This window comes from Canis lupus, chromosome 32 (genome assembly GCF_048164855.1).
Source record: "Canis lupus baileyi chromosome 32, mCanLup2.hap1, whole genome shotgun sequence".
NCBI lineage: Eukaryota > Metazoa > Chordata > Mammalia > Carnivora > Canidae > Canis > Canis lupus.
Window position 1 is genome coordinate 38,905,834 of NC_132869.1, and position 18,288 is coordinate 38,924,121.

Below are 18,288 nucleotides of genomic sequence, written 5' to 3' on the forward strand. Positions count from 1 at the left end.
TGAGAAACAACAACACTTATGATTCTATAAAATGCAACAAGAGAAGATCTGAAGTATGAATGCTACTTAAGCTTTCACATAAAAAAAAAAAACCTAATACATAATCATTTTAAAGAAAAGCAGGTCATAATGAGGTAAGAAGCAAACTAGATCAAGTAGCCTTAAGATTGTTTATCTTGGAGAATGATAAAAGGAGTTTACAAGAATTCATAAGAATGATTAATGTTTTTGAAATCTACAAGTTCTACAGAACACATCCATGGATCCAACAGTTACACACACACATACAGCACATACATATATCACTAAACTTAATCAGAATGACAGGAAATAATGTTTTTAACACTCTGATGAGCTTATATATACTACATAAAGTCTTTGAACTTTGGGGCAATCTCAAGGTTAATGGGCAAGTACAGGACCTCAAGCTGTCCTTTAGTCCAGCAGCATTTCATAATAGCACACAAAAATCCCTGATGGAAAAATATCAATAATCCCTTGCTTATATTTACAAAGTGTTTCTATAAAATCTTTACATAATTTTAAAGACTGAAAGATTAAAAGCTCAAGCTATGGGGTGCCTGGGTGGCCCAGTGGTTGAGCATCTGCCTTTGGCTCAGGTCATGATCCCAGGGTCCTGGGATCAAGTCCTACACTGTGCTCCCCACAGGGAGCCTGCTTCTCCCTCTGCCTATGTCTCTGTCTCTCTTTGTGTCTCTCATGAATAAATAAAATCTTAAAAATAAAAAAAAATTTTTTAAATCATGCTATGATGAGAGAAAAGGTTATTTTTCACAGTAAATGTGAAATTTAATTTTTTTTTAGTCCTAAGATATAAAACCTCCTTTTACTTAAACACTGACATTCTCCCACAAGAACTGAAAAAATCCACAGTATAAAAAGACTTAATATAAATTTCTTAAATTTTATCATGTTTGTTGTCATGTTCTACCTAAAAAGTGCTTTTCTCATGGTGACCACTAGTTAAGAAAACTTAAAAGCATAAAGAACTTTCTTTCACTTATATGAGGCATCTACTTAAGTAGTCAAACTCTTAGAAAGTAGAATGGTGGTTGCCAGGAGCTTGGAGTAAGGGAAAGGGGAGGAGCTGTTTGATGGGTAATAAGAGTTTCTTTTGCAAGATGAGAAAGTTCACTGTCCTATACAATAAAGATTGGTTAGGATGGTAAATTTTTTTTTTTTTTTAGGATGGTAAATTATATTCTTTTTGTGTTTGTTTGTTTTTCTTACCACAAAAAAAAGTATACTTACTGAAGACCATAAATAGGCTAATCGCTGAGACAAAGTACATTAACTTTAGGTTTAAAGCCTGACACTATCAAGCTTGGACTTGCCACACCTGAGAGATATAGGGCTACCAGCGTTTGCTGAATACTACTATGTTTACAGGTGCTGTACTGCCCTTCACAAATGCTTTCTCACCTAATGAGGAGGAACCCAAAAACTCTATCTGTGGTTAGTCAAAGATTCCTATGGTATAATTATATCCAATTTCAGGTAACAGGTAGAGTCAACAATTAGGGAATTTTTTTTTACACTGAGAAAATGGCTAATTTCAGTAGCACCCATACACACAGTTGAGGTAGATTAAGGCACCTTAATAAAATCCTCCAAAGTTTCCCATTTATACATCAAATGTTTGCTTCACTTACAGGGAAATATTCATATTGTCCTTTGGCGTGAAGAAAATAACACTAGTAGTTCCATCTCTGGAAGGGTCATCAGATTTGTGGCCATAAGACTGAGTTGGTCTATGGTGTTCTCTTTTTGAAATACGATTATTAGAAAGTTTACAGGCTACATTCAGTTGGGTGCACATTCTGTCTGTCTTGGAAAATTCCTTGTTAGTAGCAGATTGGTATGGGCCTCCTTTCCTTTCAAAGAACAAGGTGACAGGTCGGTCTTTCTGGGATAGGTGAGCAGAAGGACTATCTTTTGAAAGAAGAGCTGCATCTTTTACAGTTACTGATGGAGGCCCTAGAACACTGGGTTCTTCCTTATTTGGGGTATTCAGAATGAGGAGAGAGGATGATCTCTCTACTCTTTGCTTTGATGGATGGAAAGATGGTGCCAGGAGGGACTCCTCAGTTCTCGGCTTTTCAATGGTCTTGAAGGCTTTACGCTCCTTCTCTAAAATATCTGTTTGCTTACGAATCTGTTCCATCATCTCTTTTTCATTCTGTTGCTGCAACTGCTTTTGCCTTTCTTCCTTTTCAATGTTTAGCTTTTCTAACTTCTTCAGCACAGTATTAGAAGAATCTGTATTCAAAGATGTAACAACTTGATTTTCTCCTGAGAAGTGGTACTTTCTGGCTTCTCTGTTGACATCCAAAGTAAGAGATGAAAGGGTTTCTTTACCTTCTAATAGCTTGTTTCTCTGGATACTTGTATCTAGTTGGGAACTTGTTTTCAGTGGGTCTTGTTGGGGAATATAAAAAAATGTAGGCAAACTATTTGAAATAAAAGGGTCTCTCAGCTGTGGCTTACAGGTAATAGATTCAGAACTACAAACCAGTTTTTCCTTCATAGTCCCATTCTTCAAATGCACTGAGTCAGAGGGTGTCCCCTTTTCAATCAATGTATAGTTAGTCTCACTTGAGGCACTGAGGGCATTGTCCTGTGAATCAAATTTTGGACTGCTAGGTATTTTAGGTGATAGAAACTGCAAGTCTCCTTCATCTAAAATTATGGACTCTAGTTTGCTCTTTTGGCTTTCCTCACAACTCAGAAGTTCCAAGCTTCCTTGAGAGCTTTCACTGTCAGGTGTACCCTGTAGAGACTGAAGGCCTTCAGTGAGTTCTGCAGACCATCTACGTTCCTCTGAAGGAGACACACCACCAAGAGAACGAACTTTCAACAATTCTAAACTAAATATAGCTTGCTCTAGTTCTCTCATTCTCCGACTCTCTCTTTTGGCCCGACCTACTTTTTTCTGGTGGAGATCCTCCAAGGACTTAGGTCTCTCTCTTACAATCACTTCTTCCTGTAAGTCCACACCACTTTGACTTCTGGCTCTTTCCTGTCGCTTGTTTGGGGACTCTTTCAAGCAGTCCGTTGAACTTTCCTGGCTAATTCGATTGCTTTCTATCACAGATTTACATTCCTCTATAGCTTTTACTCTGTTGTCAAAGGAACAATCCTCCCATTTTGAAGGGTCTGATCCCTGAATTTCCAGAGCTCCATATTGCTCAGTATTTGCCAATCCAAGTTCTAGTTTTGTTTCTTTCAGTCTTTGTTCTTTTAAGACTTTAAATCTATATAAAAACAGGAAAAAATGGGTTAGCGACACCTTTTAGTTACTACTGGAGAGAATACATTTTACTGAGAATTTAAGAAATAAATGGAAAGTTCCAGAATTTTCTTTGTAAGCTAACATGGACAAACATTTCATAATTCTATTTCTATGAGTGAGACGATATTTTATCAAATGCATTATTTCTAATAGGGCATTCTAGTCAAAACATAAATTAACTCAGAAGTAAAGTTCTCATTTAAAAAATCTTTAAGATAAACCTTAAGTTTCTAAAGGTAAACACAACTGAATATTGATGATTTTTAAAGACTCAACTGAATGTAAAAGTTAATTCTTAGCAGTTAAAACCACAGACAATCTTCAATCCAATTTAATTCAGTAAACATCTATTTAGCTTCTATTATAGACCATATAATGTGGGTTAAAACTGCTAAGAGTATCACAGCCTACTGGAGAAGACAAAATTGTACATAACCAATGCTAATACAAGTTAGACAAGTGTTAGAGCAGAGAGATACAAACAAAATAACAAAATACTTGCAAAGACAGAAAGGAGTAATTATCACAGACACAAAGATTACCTTTGTCTTGCTCTGAATCCTCTACATACTGATTGCAAAAGGATAATTTTGTTCCTTTGTTCTTGATACCTCTTACTTTCCCTGTAGCCTTTCCATCTTGTCTGAATACAGACAGCAGCCATGTGTCTCCGCCTGTAGTGCTCCTTCCATCTCTGCTGGATGATGATGGCTGCAGTCCGGAGCTCCAAATACCGCTGCCTCTCCAAGTGAGCACGCCAGGAAGCCTGGAGAAGAGTGGCTGCACTAGTCATGACTAAAGCATCCTTCTGCACAGCTACATTTCTGACTTGCTTCTGATTTAGGTAATTCCTCCAGAATCGCTGTGTGGGAAAAACAATAGAAACTGCTGTAATAAATTCTTATACTGTATTTTTTTTCACAAAAAAAAAGAATAAATTTACTATGTCAAAAATAAAGGTTACGTGGCTTAACAGTTAAATTGTACACAACTGAAGGGGGAAATAAGAAAGGTTTTTTTTTCCAGATACGCTTGGTTAAAACAACTCTTTTACTTACATACTATAAGTTCAATGAAGTTAATTATGAACTTAATCTAAAAATCTAAAAATTTTGATGCTTTAACAGATTACATTATCTTCTCATGCTATAGTTTGCCAATAATAATGGGATTAAAAAACATTTCAAAGATTAAGATTCTAAAAATTTTCTTGATAAGCAGTAAAGGGCCTATGGAGAAAAATGGTCATCATATAAATCAATGAGGAAGAATATAAAACAGATAAATATGAATAAGATACCTATCATCCAAAATGAGTATAGAGCAACAACAATGTATATATAGAACTCTCAAGTATCAATCAGGAAACTATCAAATAAAAATAACTATGTCAATAAAAATTAAGGCACATAATTCTGTTGCCCTAATAATATTTTATAAGACACTGTAACTATAAATTCAATTTAATTTAAATTCAATTCTATCAGTATTTATCAATAGTCTATTATTATATGCCAGGTAATCTGCTAGGTGCTATGAACATTTCAAAAATGAGTAAGAGGGGTGCCTGGATGGCTCAGTCAGTTAAGTGTCTGACTCCTGGTTTCAGCTCATGATCTCATGGTCATGACATCAAGCACTGTGTCAGGCTCTGTGATCAGCAGGGAGTCTGCTTGAGATTCTCTTCTCTCCCTCTGCCCCTCGCCCTCTGCATTCTCTCTCTCAAATAATAAATGTTTAAAAAAGATGAATAAGGGCAGCCTGGGTGGCTCAGCGGTTTAGTGCCGCCTTCAGCCCAGGGCATGATCCTGGAGACCTGGCATCAAGTCCCGCGTTGGGCTCCCTGCGTGGAGTCTGCTGCTCCCTCTGCCTGTGTCTCTGCCTCTCTCTCTCTGTGTCTCTCATAAATAAATAAATAAAAATTTTAAAAAATATATTTAAAATAAATAAATAAAAATAAAAAAGATGAATAAGACACATCCTCATCTCTGAAGTTTATTTTCTTACTCAAATGTTTCACAATAAAATTCTAGTTACTAAAATAAAGGCCAAATAAACTAACAAACATCACGTGAGAAATCCTTTGCTTCTAACCTGGATAATGATGGATGCCTGTCTCAGGTGGAGGAAATGCTGCCTACACAGCAGAACCCTGAACCATCGCTGCAACAATATGATTCTGCGGAGCACCTCTTGGTGAAGCAGATCTTGTAGGTGTTGTCGTTCCTGCTCCTTTAGGAACACCTACCAAATGGACAAAAGATGAGGAATACAGCTTAAGAAGAAATAAGAAATTTATTTCATGAATCATCCTTTCCATGGTAAGCTTCTTTAGAGAAGAACAAATACAATGGTACACATGAAAAGCAGTAATGATAAATATTTCTATCCATTTATCCAAAGAAGTCATTCTCAAATTGGGGGGGGGGGGGAGCACTTGACGGGATGAGCACTGGGTGTTATTCTGTATGTTGGCAAATTGAACACCAATAAAAAATAAATTTATTATTAAAAAAAAGGAGACATTAGAATACAGAATGGGAAATGGAAAAATGAACATGAATATAAAATTCCCAGTCTTAGATATTGTGATATATTACTCCCTTAGGACACTGACCCACCATCATGAGCCAATTGCCACTGGTAACATGTCATTTTTCATATTTTCAAGGATGTTAGCGTGGGGGGAAAAGGGTTGAGAACCATAGATCCTGAAGTTTGATGATGATATGAATAAACCAGTAAGTCTTTTTGAAACCCAGTATGCATCAAAGGTTTCTTGCTACTGAAGGCTATTAATCCATCGTTTATATACTCTTTCATTCCACTAGGGATATAGGGGAAAACAAATACAACTTATGACACAAACCCTCTGGAAATAGGATTTGCACTTTACCCTTAAGAGCAGGTAGATATAAACAACTATATATATTTAAGTTGTACAATGTGATATTTTGGTATATGTATTCACTGTGAAGTAATTACCACAAACTAATTAATAAATCCATCACCGCCCACATCTGTCAAAAATTTTAAACTATTTTTTTAAAAAAAGAATAGAGATTAGATACACAAAAAGGAAAACAGTAAACTATAAGGCAAAAGACAGAGGCCTCTACCTGAGCAAAACAAGGAGTTGGAAATAATAATAAATGACCATGGAGGGCAGCCCAGGTGGCTCAGCAGTTTAGTGCCGCCTTCAGCCCAGGGCCTAATCCTGGAGACCCGGGATCAAGTCCCACGTCAGGCTCCCTGCATGGAGCCTGCTTCTCCCTCTGCCTGTGTCTCTGCCTCTCTCTCTCTCTCTGTGTATCTCTCATGAGTAAATAAATAAAATCATTTAAAAAGAAAAAAAAGAACATGGATATGGCAGCGTATACAGGGGCCAACAGAACAATTAATCTTCATAAAGAAGACATTAAATGGTGTGAAGTCACAATATGGAGGTTCTTGAAGAAGAGAAAGATGTTTGAATTTAATGAGGAGGTTATCACAGGACTATTATTAGGCAGGAAGTCAACATAAAAGAAAGAGGTATATTAAGATGATGATTTTCATACTATGGATAGAGTGAGTTAAATGGAATGATAAATAGGCTGAAATCAGATAAGGGATCTGTTACTACAAGAGAAATATAAGTGAGAGCTTAAAACAGTAAAATGCAAGCAGTAGGAATGAAAAAAGGGAGAGATGTGAGAATCATTTGCAAGGAAAAAAAGAAACAGAACTTTGTAAAAGGACTAAAATGAAGGGTAGGCCAAATCTCATTACAGGTTTTAGCCTAAGAACCTAGAAGAAGGATGACAGAGAAAAAGAGTAGTTGATAAAATAAGGACAATAGGGGAATCTCGATAAGGTCACTTTGAGCAAGCTGAATTGAAGATTACAGTAGAATACCTGGGGAGAGATTGTTTTCAGGCAATTAAAACTAAAGGTAGAACTAGAGCATTTGCCAGAACTCTTTGGTTAATACGGACTATATTAAGTAAAAATCCTGGCCTAGTCAATTTCTTTATGGTATCTGGTACACTATCTTTTTCATGAATGTTCTCATGGGCAAAGATTGCTATTATTATTTAAATATAAAAATGCACTCAAATTTGACAAGGACCATATATATTATATTTACCATGGATTTTCCAACTTGATAATTATCTGAATTAAGACTTATTTTCCTGAAGAAATCCTGAATGTTAAATTTGGATGGAATAATATTTCGGGGAAGAAGTACGTGGAAGTGGCTCACAAAATCCTGAAAAATGAAAAGAAAAATATTGTAAAATCACAAGAATATTATATGTCAACAAGGTGCTAAACTAGCTAATTATCCTTTTATCGATCCTGCCCTCACCTTGAAACAGACTTAAACCAAGAAATTATTTAATTGAAAAAATTACAAAATAATTAATTGGTAAAATGGGGGTAGGGAGTAGAGAGAAGATAATTTGTTATCAAAGGGGAATGGAAGAAGAAAAAGGCAGAAACTAATTATCCCTTTGAGAAAGCTGTATTAAAGAGAAAAGAAAAAGTTATTTAATAAGAATTGAAATTTTTAGCAGAAAAGTATGCAAAGGTATCAGCTATTACATGGTATAACTGAGAATGAAGCTTTCCCTCCCAGAAACAGCAAAGAACTTGGTCAGCTGCTAAAAAGTTTCAATATATTTTCTATACCTATAGCAGCAATAGCTGATAAGAATAACTGTAAGCCTGCTGACAGCTTACTATGAAAGAAAATCTTACTGGGATAACTTTACAGAAAAGGGAATGGAATCTTGTGAACTAGATAGTTTTATTAAATTATTTCAATTACTGGAATAATCAGTAGGAAGAACTACTGTATTATGAGTAAACTTAGTACTAGCAAACATTCAGATCAAATGAGAATAGCCAGGAACTAGAGTCTATCATAACACAAATTTAGTAAGACTGCTGCCATTCAATAGAAGTGAGTATTCTCTACCCTTTTTCAATTCTGTATACAAAAGATGGAATGGAAATGAGTAAGAGAAATAAATAGGTGAATCCCAAATAAAAAATAAGCAAGCCACAGGAATAATTTACTTAAGTGTATATACACTTAAATATCACCATAAAAGCATAACCTGGAAAAAAAAAAAAAAAGCATAACCTGGAAAGAGTATTTGCAGCTGTAGCCAGATTGGCGAATTCGAACTGTCTCTAGCATCCCAGTGTACCGAAGCTGTCGAAGTACCAAGGCATCATTGAATCTTAATGGCAGCTGTAACAAAGCAAATGGAAAAAATGATTAACCTGGACTAAGAGATCTCCCAATTAATGTTTCTCTTATAAGTATGGTTAACTTCTGAATATCTAAAAATTGACTGGAGGTCGTCTGGTTAAGACATAGCAGAGGGATGGGAAAACCTTACCTCCCCATCTGGCAGCTTCAAAAAAGTTCTAACTGCCTGACCCTCGGGAAAAAGGAGAAACCAAGCTTCCAGGCTTTTCTAGTTGCAGAGAGGGAGAGGACCTTCAAAGCTAAAGAGAAATGTAGTTGCCCACAGGAGGAGGCCACATAATCTAGCCACTATAAAAATCTATAACCTACTCGTATACAGTCAAGAGTAACTATTTTTGTTTATATTTAAGATTTTCCCTATAATCTCACTCAGAAACCACCTACCCCCCTCTACAAGTGGCCTTAGTTAACTAAGAGCTGACAAATTCTTCTTTCAGTAACTAGTACGAGGTTAGGAGTAGCTTATTTCCTGGGGCACCTGGGTAGCTCAGGTAAGCATCCAACTCTTGGTTTTGGCTAAGGTCATGATCGTAGAGTCATGAGATCGAGCCCCGAGTCGAGCCCTACATCAGGCTCCTCACTCAGTGGGAGTTTGCTTGAGATTCTCTCTCCCTTTTCCTCTGCCTCTTACCCCACACCTCCCCCGCTCTCAAATAAAAAACATCTTTAAAAAAAAAACACACACAAAAGAGTAGCTTATTTCCCTAAACACTTTTTACTGATGATACTGGTAGGACACACTGAAAAGCAAAAAAATTCCTAAAATCCCCAAGAACTGATCTCCTCACTGCCTAGGCATTGATAAGGAAGAAGCTAAAGGAAATCACTCATCACCAGTCACAACATCATGTGACTTGTAGGTATCTCAGTAGGCATGTTGTTAGATATTCAAAAGACATTGTTTTTAGATATTCAAAAAATATATTTGGAGCTTTTGGTATTTCTCCCTATTCTCTAAATACTATTTTCAATGACTCCCTAAGGCAATCCTGAACATTTTCCTGCAGAGATGGGACGTACCAGCTACCAAGGAAAAGAAATCAAACAAGCAACTTATGTTAAATAATAAGTCAATGTTTATTTAGTACTTATTCTATGCCTTGAAATACTTCATTAATTGAACTCTCTGTATAACAAAGTCGCAATTAACAGTAGGGACTCAAACTTCCATCTAACTGTAAATAAAAGGTTTCTTTTTTTGTTACTAAAGAATAGTTAACATTTACTAAACAATTAGTATGGGCCAGGGACATTCTAAGTACTCTGTAAGTACTGACCCATCTACACTATCAAAACACTATTAGGCTGGTCCTATAATTATAGTATATTCCTACAAAGATGAAAACACAAAAGCAACAGAAAGGGTAAGTTCACAAAGCTTGTAAACTATAGAGTTGAAGACTGCTTCCTAAAAATTAAGAAAGCTGAACATAATTCATACTATGCATTTACAGTATTACAGAACTATACATTTTAGAGGTTCAGGGTGGGAACTATTTTTTCCTATAATGAATATAAACATGATAGATATTTAGACTTATTAGATATATTTTGCAAAGCTCTAATTAGGAGACCTGCCATAGAAAACAGGAAGGAATCAAGAATGTCCACATTACTTATTTAACAGAGGCAAAAAGCTCTAAGCATAAAAAAATGCTAATAAAATTCTAAGAATGATAGCTTATATGTAAACAAGATTAAATCTCAAGGTAACAAAAGCTACATAAAACTCTTTTTTATGATGGAATTTCATTAACATATTTGTTTCTCAGATTCTAGGAAACACTAAATCAAGCCCATATACATATCAAACAGGCAGGTAAGTATAGAAGTTAGAAGAGTATCTTCAGAAAATATAGAATAATGTTTTCCTTTAAGAGATTATTTGCTATAATCTCTTCCCCTCCGCTTTTTAAAAAAATGTAAAGCCTGATTTGAAGCAAACTGAGCTAGAAGCTCTCAATTTACAGGACATTCTTACCTTTTCGGCATTAGAGCGAATGCATTTTACAAAATAGGGTTCTGCTTGACCAAGTGTCTCCATCAGCTTGCTTAATGAGGCCTGCAATACAAAACAATATAATTAGCATTTTCTCCCATTCCAAACTGGCAGGAAATGATTTATAAATACAAACAACAATGTTGGCAAATTATGCTGAAACAAGTGGTATTATACACAGAAAAAGCTTTCTTTCTGAAAAGCAAATTGTGGGTATCCGCATACTGATTAAATTAAGGATAATTAAGGAGAAGGATGTTAATCTTAAAACTGATAGTTTGACAACAGTAAATATTGCAGATATAATACAAAATAACCTAAGTCTAGAACAAATTTTTCACATTTCGTCACTTTTCATGAAACAATTTATTCAAACTCATGTGTTCTTAGAGCAACTTTGAAAATCATCCAGTAGGGTATCCACCAGCTGGTATTTCCCTCCAATTTCAGTGTTCATATTAGTGAATACTTTCATTCCTGATACTGATAGTTTATACTTTACTTCTTTTTCTCCTGATTAGTCTAGCTAGAGGTTTTTTATATATTTTTTTTTTTATCTTTTCAAAGAACTAGCTTTTTGGTTTTATTTTTTCCTATTATTTTTGTTTTCAATTTCACTGATTTGTTTTCATCCTTATCATTTCATTCTATCTGCTTGCTTTGAGATTAGTATGTTTTTCTTTTGCTAGTTTCCTAAAATAGAAACTTACGTTATTGAGACCTTTTCCCTTTCATTAAAAGCATTTAGTGTTATCAATGAACCTTGGAGCACTGCTTTGGCTACACTGCACAAACTTTGATATTTTACTTTCACTCACAATATTTTTAAAATCTTTCTTTCCTCTTTGACTCATATATCATTTAGATTTTCCCCCCCAAATACCTGGGGATCGTTCTTTCATTTACTGATTTCTGGTTTAAAACCATTTTAAGGTCAGATAACATATTTTGTTTTTTAGTGTTCTAATTATCTGTTGGCTTCTCTGTTAAATTCCTTCGTAGCATTTTTTAGTGGCTGCTCTAGGGATTACGATATATAAACCTGTCACAGTCCACTCAGAGTTAATATTTTATAACTTCAAGTAAAACTCAGAAGCCTTACAACCATATAGATTCCTATTATTATGGTGATACATATTATTAGCAACATACAACTTTTTTTATTTAAGTGCTCTTTTTTTGTCATAAATGTATATATTGTAGTATAAGATGCTTAAATCATAAGTATATCTGATGAATTTTCACAAAGGGAGCATACTCTTGTAACCAAAGTCCAACTCAATAAACAATATAGTACCAGAACCTCAGAAAGCCCTCTTTACCCCATCCCGTTGAATTTTAGCAAGATCACTGTACATAAGTTACCTACCTGCACATCTGAATCAAGGGTAACTATTACCCTGACTTCTAAAATGATAAGTTAGTTTTGCCTGCTCTATGACTTCATATAAAAACCAAAGATACACTATGTACTAGTTTGTATTTGTTGCATATAATATTTTGTACATTTTCAGTGCTATAGTAATGACCCATTATATGACGATATCATAATTAAACAATCCATTTAAGATGGACATTTATTTGTTCCAGGTTGGGCTATTATAAATAAAGTTGCTATGGACATTTTTCTACGTATCTTTTAACTATTTTCCAAATACCTGAATCAGTTTATATTTCAATAGCAGTATATAAAAGTTCTGGTTGCTCCATATCTCTGTAAATACTTTCTATAATCAGTCTTTTTCATTTCAGCCAGGCAGGCAAGAGTATACTTAATCTGCATTTCTCTGATGATTAATAATGTTGGGCAGGTATCTAATAGGCTCAGCAGCCTCCTGGATTACATCTTTAGATATCAGACAAAATTTGGCTGTTCAAGACTTATGCCCATTTAATTAGGGTATCTGTCTTTTTAAAAACTGATTTGTGGTTTTTCTTTTTTCTTTCTTTCTTTCTTTCTTTCTTTCTTTCTTTCTTTCTTTCTTTCTTTCTTTCTTTCTTTCTCCTTTCTTTCTTTCTTTCTTTCTTTCTTTCTTTCTTTCTTTCTTTCTTTTTTTGGTTTTTCATATACTCCATATACAAGGTCCTTTTCCAGATGTATTGTTAATATATCTTAATACCTTGCAACTTGCCCTTTCATTCTCTTAATAGTCACTATTAAAAATTTTTTAAAACATTTTATTGAAATACAATTTAAATAATGTAAAAATGTACCCAATATAGTGTACACATCATTGATTTTTAGTAAGTTTATATAATTGTGCAAACACCACTGCAAGTGAGATGTAGGAATTTTCCATCACCCCAGAAATTTCCCTCCTGCCTATATATATGCAAGTAATAAATGCTCCAAAAAAAAAAAGAAAGAAAAAGAAATAACTGCTCCTGCTCACAGTCCCAGAAAACCACCAATCTGCTTCCTGCTGCTATATACAAACTATCTTTGAAAAAAATAATCCTTTTTAGACATCTTTTCCTCTGACTACAAAACCAATATGCAGGTATTGTAGAAAACTTAAGACACAGATATATGTTCAGAGATAAAAAGTCAGCTGGACAGTTATGTAATTGTTATTTAATGTATTACGATTGTATTTATTGCCATATGCCCAGTCAGAATAAAAGGAAATGGATTTCTATGTATAAAACTAAAATAAAACCAGAAAAAACCTACAATCCCATTTAGTTAAATACAGATGGCAGCAGAATGAAGTTTAAAATACATAATATATATAGAAAAAAACCATACATATTATCAGTGACTATATCTGGGCAGTAGGGTTTAAATGTTGGTTTTGTTTATAGCATCAATTTTCTGCTGCCTGTCTCCTCACACTGAAAACAATGAATTACTTTTTGGGATATCCACTACCACAGATACAAGGATGAAAAAGAAAAGGCAGTTGACTTTTTCCACCCCTTTACTCCTCTCCAAAATGACCATTATAATATGGCTTTTAAGTAATATGAATCATCCTTCCATTCTGGTATCTTGCAGATCATTTTGACCTTTCAATGCTAATCTGAATGAAACAGGTTCCTTTTTTCTAAAAAAAAAAAAAAAAAAAATTTATAAAAAGGTAAAATAAGAAATAACCTGAAATTGGGCACTGATGCTGGGAGGTTTTTTCTTCTTGTGCAAATGAAGAAGAGACTTGGTAATGCGATCCTGTAGCGTCAGTCTTGTCAGGTGCTTTAAAGAATTTACCTCTAGTAAGTGCTGAAAAGAAGTGAGAAAAATAAAATTCTTCATATAAATTAATCGAAGAACAGGATAAACAAAATTGTAGACCAGTTTTCATTACTACCTATGTATAATGACTGTGGTGAATATGAGAGATTGGATATTCAACATCCATCTCATCCTCCTTCTTTTCTGCAGAAGCTTTCCAGCTAAAAAGAAAACTGCACTTCTCTAACTGCCTTGCATCTGGGTCTGGATGTGATTTAAGTTTATCATTTAGGTTCCCACATGTGAAACTGGGAAGGTATACTGGAGTAGAGACTCTGACTACTAGTTCTGTTTCTTCTGACCAGCATGTACACCAAAGTGCCTTAGCTTTCTGTGATCCCCAGTGTCCAGTACTACCTTTATGAGTTGAGAGGCAGAACATAGGGAATCTGTGTTGTCACTGCAACTCTGTAAATGCACCCTAAGCCCTGGAGCCAGTTGTCATAGCAGCTTCTTCCTGATTACTGGATCACACCACAGGTAGTATGTGCATACAAGCAGCAGTAGAATGGCACTTTCCTGCTTCCTAGCTGATTAACAGCCGGGGTCAGTTCTAAACTGCTGTTTTAATATTCTGAAACTCTAAGACTTCTAATGATTTTGTAAGTACCTCTTTGAATTAAGTCTTTTTCTACTTAAAAATATCCAGTTATTATTGTTATCTGTAACTGAATCCTGACTCAGAGAGAAAATAAGTTAAATTCAATCTTAGGGCTATAGAAGTTAGGCCAGAAATATACACAAAAACCAAAAGATCAACCCTATCAACCATGATCCTGATATACTAATTACTAATCTTAATAAGACAGGAGTTATACATAAATCAACTAAAGAATACAAAGTAGGATATTTAAATAAAGTATTTGAGAGCTTTTATAGCCAATCCCAATTTTTAAAAAATATTTTATTCGTATATTTGACAGAGAGAAAGACAGCATACAAGCAGGGAGAGGGGCAGGCAGAGGGAGAGGGAGAAGCAGGCTCCCTGTTGAGCAGGGAAACTGATGAGGGCTGGATCCTAGGACTCTGGAGTCATGACCTGAGCGAAGGCAGATGCTTAACCAACTGAGCCACCCGGGCACCCCACCAATTACAATTTTTCAAACCATACCATATTTGCGGCAGTGAGTTTGTCCATGGAAAAAATACATCTATACATATGTACAACCATATGCTATTATTCAAAAAGTACTAAAATTTTTATTGTATGAGAAGAACAGAACTGAATTAAAAACATGACAAATTTAAAAGTCTAAAGAAATATTAATTTTGACAATATAAACACTTAAAAATATAAACCTTCAAGTGACAAGTACAATACAAATGCAACTAAATAAAAATTTTCCAGCAATGACAAAGATTTATTATCTGTACATAAGAACTAAAACTCATTCCACAATTACAAATGAACAAAAAATCTGAAACAGGCAATCCTCAAAGTATAAATGACAAATAGTAAATGACAATCCTTCAACCTGACTTATGATCAAAGAAAAGTACATTTCTTTTGAAGAGGTTTTCTGGGGCACCTGGGTGGCTCAGTCAGTTAAACATCTGCCTTCAGCTCAGGTCCTTATCTCAGGGTCATGGGATCAATGCCTGCCACTGGGGCTTCCTGCTCCGTGGAGAGTCTGCATATCCCTCTCCCTGCCTCTCCCCCAACTTATTTTCTCTTTCTCTCTAAAATAAAAAAATATTTAAAACATAAAGAGATTTTCTGCATATCAAATTGGCAAACAAAGGACTAACAAAACCCAGTCTTTAAAAAAAAAAACAGTCTTCACGAGACTGCAAAGAAACAAATATTTATGTACTGTTCTCAAAAATGCAAATCAGTATAACTTTCCTTATAAACAATTCTCTTATAGGTATTTACTTAAAGAGATTATCAAAGAAGATCTGAAAGTTATTTCTGACAACATACTTCAAAAAATAGTGAAAAATAAGAGAGATATGTTTATATGGAATTATTTTCTAAGTATGATTTAGCCACACAACTAAATACTATACAGTTCATAAATATACTGTAACCTGTATTTGCTGACATGGAAAAATATTTGCAACTACAACTAACAAAATACCCCATATAATCAAGAACAAGACAAGGATGTCCACTGCGTCCTCTTGTCACTTTTATTCAACGTAGTACTGAAAGTCCTAGCCCCAGCAATCAGACAACAAAATATAAGAGGCATCTACATTGGTAAAGAGGAAGTTAAACTGATACTATTTGCAGATAACATAATATTATACACAGAAAACTCTAAAGACTCTAATAAAAAACTACTAGAACTAATAAATGAATTCAGTAGCAATAGAATACAAAATTAATACACAGAAATCAGTTGTTTCTATACGAATAGAAAAAAGAGAAATTTAGAGAACAAGTCCATTTACACCAAACAGAATAAAATACTTTCGAATAAACTTAACCAAGGTGAAAGACCCATTCTCTGAAAACTAAAATACACTGATGAAAGAAACTGAAAATGACACAAATGAATGTAAATATATTCCATGCTCATGAATTGGAAGAATTAATACTGTTAAAATGCCCATACTACCCAAAGCAATCTACAGATTCAATGCAATCCCTATCAAAATATCAATAGTATTTTTCACAGAAGTAGAACAAATAATCTTAAAATTTGTATGGGACCACGAAAGACCACAAATAGCCAAAGCAATCTTGAAAAATGAAGAACAAAATCGGAGTTATCATAATCCCAGATTTCAAGATACACTACCCAAGCTGCACTAATCAAAACTATGGTGCTGGCACAAAAATAGACACAAGTCAATGGAACAGAATAGAGAGTCCAGAAATAAACTCACACCTACATGGTCAATCTGTGACAAAGGAGACAAGAATATAAAATGGGGAAAAGACCATCTCTTCAATAAATGGTATGGGAAAGCTGAACAGCTACATGTAAAAGAATAAAACTGGACCACTTTCTCACACCATACTCAAAAATAAACTCAAACTGGATTAAAGACTTAAATGTAAGACCTGAAACCATAAAAATCCTAGAAGAAAAAACATAAGCAGTAGTCCCTCTGAACATCAGCCTTAGCAACATTTTTCTAGGCAAGGGAAACAAAAGCAAAAATAAACTATTGGGACTACATCAAAATAAAAAGCTTTTGCACAGCAAAGGAAACCTTCAACAAAATGAAAAGGCAACAAAGTAAATGGGAGAAGATATTTGCAAATGACATATCCAATAAGGGATTAATAAAAAAGATCCAATTAAAAAATTGGTAGAGAACCAGAGATATTTTCCAAAGAAGACATACAGATGTTCAACAGACATATGAAAAGATGCTCAACAACACTCATCATCAGGAAAATACAAATCAAAAGCATGATGAAATACTACCTTATACCTATCAGAATGGCTAGCATCAGAAAGACAAGAAATAACAAGTGTTGGTGAGGATATGAAGAAAAAGGAACCATCATGCACTTTTGGAGGGAATCTAAATTGGTACAGCCACCATGAAAAACAGTATGGAGGTTCCTCAAAAAATTAAAAATAAATACCATTACAATCCAATAATTCTACTACTGGTTATTTAGCCAAAGAAAACAAAAACACTAATTCAGAGAGATATATGTACCCCTATGTTTACTGCAACATTATTTACAATAGCCAAGATAATGGGAGCAATTCCAGTGTCAATCAACAGTTTAATGGAAGATGTGGGGTGTATACATTCAAACACAAACATATACACAATGGAACTAATACTTAGCCATAAAAAGAATGAGATCTTACCATTTGTGACATGGATAGATTTAAAGGGTATTATGCTAAGCAAAGTAAGACAAAGACAAATACCATATGATTTTGCTTAAATGTGGAATACAGAAAACAAAACAAAGCAAATGAATGAACAAACGGACTCATACAGAAAAAGAGTGATAGCTGCCAGAGGGGAGGGGTGAAACAGATGAAGGGGATTAAGAAATACAAACTTCCAGTTATAAAATTAAAAAGTTACACAGATGAAAAGTACAGCAAAGGGAATACAGTCAATAATACTGTAATGAAGTAGTTGGTGACAGGTGGTGGGCACTGAGTAATGTATAAAATCAATAAATCAACATGTTGTTCACCTGAAACTAATACAACACTGTGTATTAACTATAAATCAATAAAAAGAAATAAACAGAGAAATAGATGGGATTCCTGTGACTGATAATTGAATGGAATTTTTTACTTCAGGCCAATATGAGTATTTTTAAACCATATGAAGTTTATAGAGAAGTTATTCATTTGAAGAGACTAGAAAACAATGTTGCAAATAGCTAGACCCAGTGATGAATGACTCAAAAAGATGTGATACGTGTGTGCATACACACACACACACACACACACACAATGATATTACTCGGCCATAAAAGAGAACAATATCTTGCCATTTGCAACAACATGGATAGAGCTAGAGTGTATTACACTAGGCAAAATAAGACA

At 34.5% G+C, this 18,288-nt stretch overlaps 1 protein-coding gene across 12 annotated transcripts in view; it reads right to left on the bottom strand.

Annotated features, from left to right (window-relative positions):
* The window catches only part of MYO9A (myosin IXA), a 263,388-nt gene that overhangs the window by 83,489 nt on the left and 161,611 nt on the right, over window positions 1-18,288 (bottom strand). For all 12 annotated transcript variants that reach the window (XM_072809461.1, XM_072809467.1, XM_072809468.1 and 9 more), the window contains 7 exons: window positions 13,673-13,795; window positions 10,558-10,638; window positions 8,445-8,555; window positions 7,443-7,565; window positions 5,408-5,557; window positions 3,856-4,175; window positions 1,674-3,275 (listed from right to left, as the gene is read on the bottom strand). In XM_072809461.1, the coding sequence (XP_072665562.1) occupies window positions 1,674-3,275; window positions 3,856-4,175; window positions 5,408-5,557; window positions 7,443-7,565; window positions 8,445-8,555; window positions 10,558-10,638; window positions 13,673-13,795 (2,510 nt within the window). The remainder of the gene's footprint in view (window positions 1-1,673; window positions 3,276-3,855; window positions 4,176-5,407; window positions 5,558-7,442; window positions 7,566-8,444; window positions 8,556-10,557; window positions 10,639-13,672; window positions 13,796-18,288) is intronic.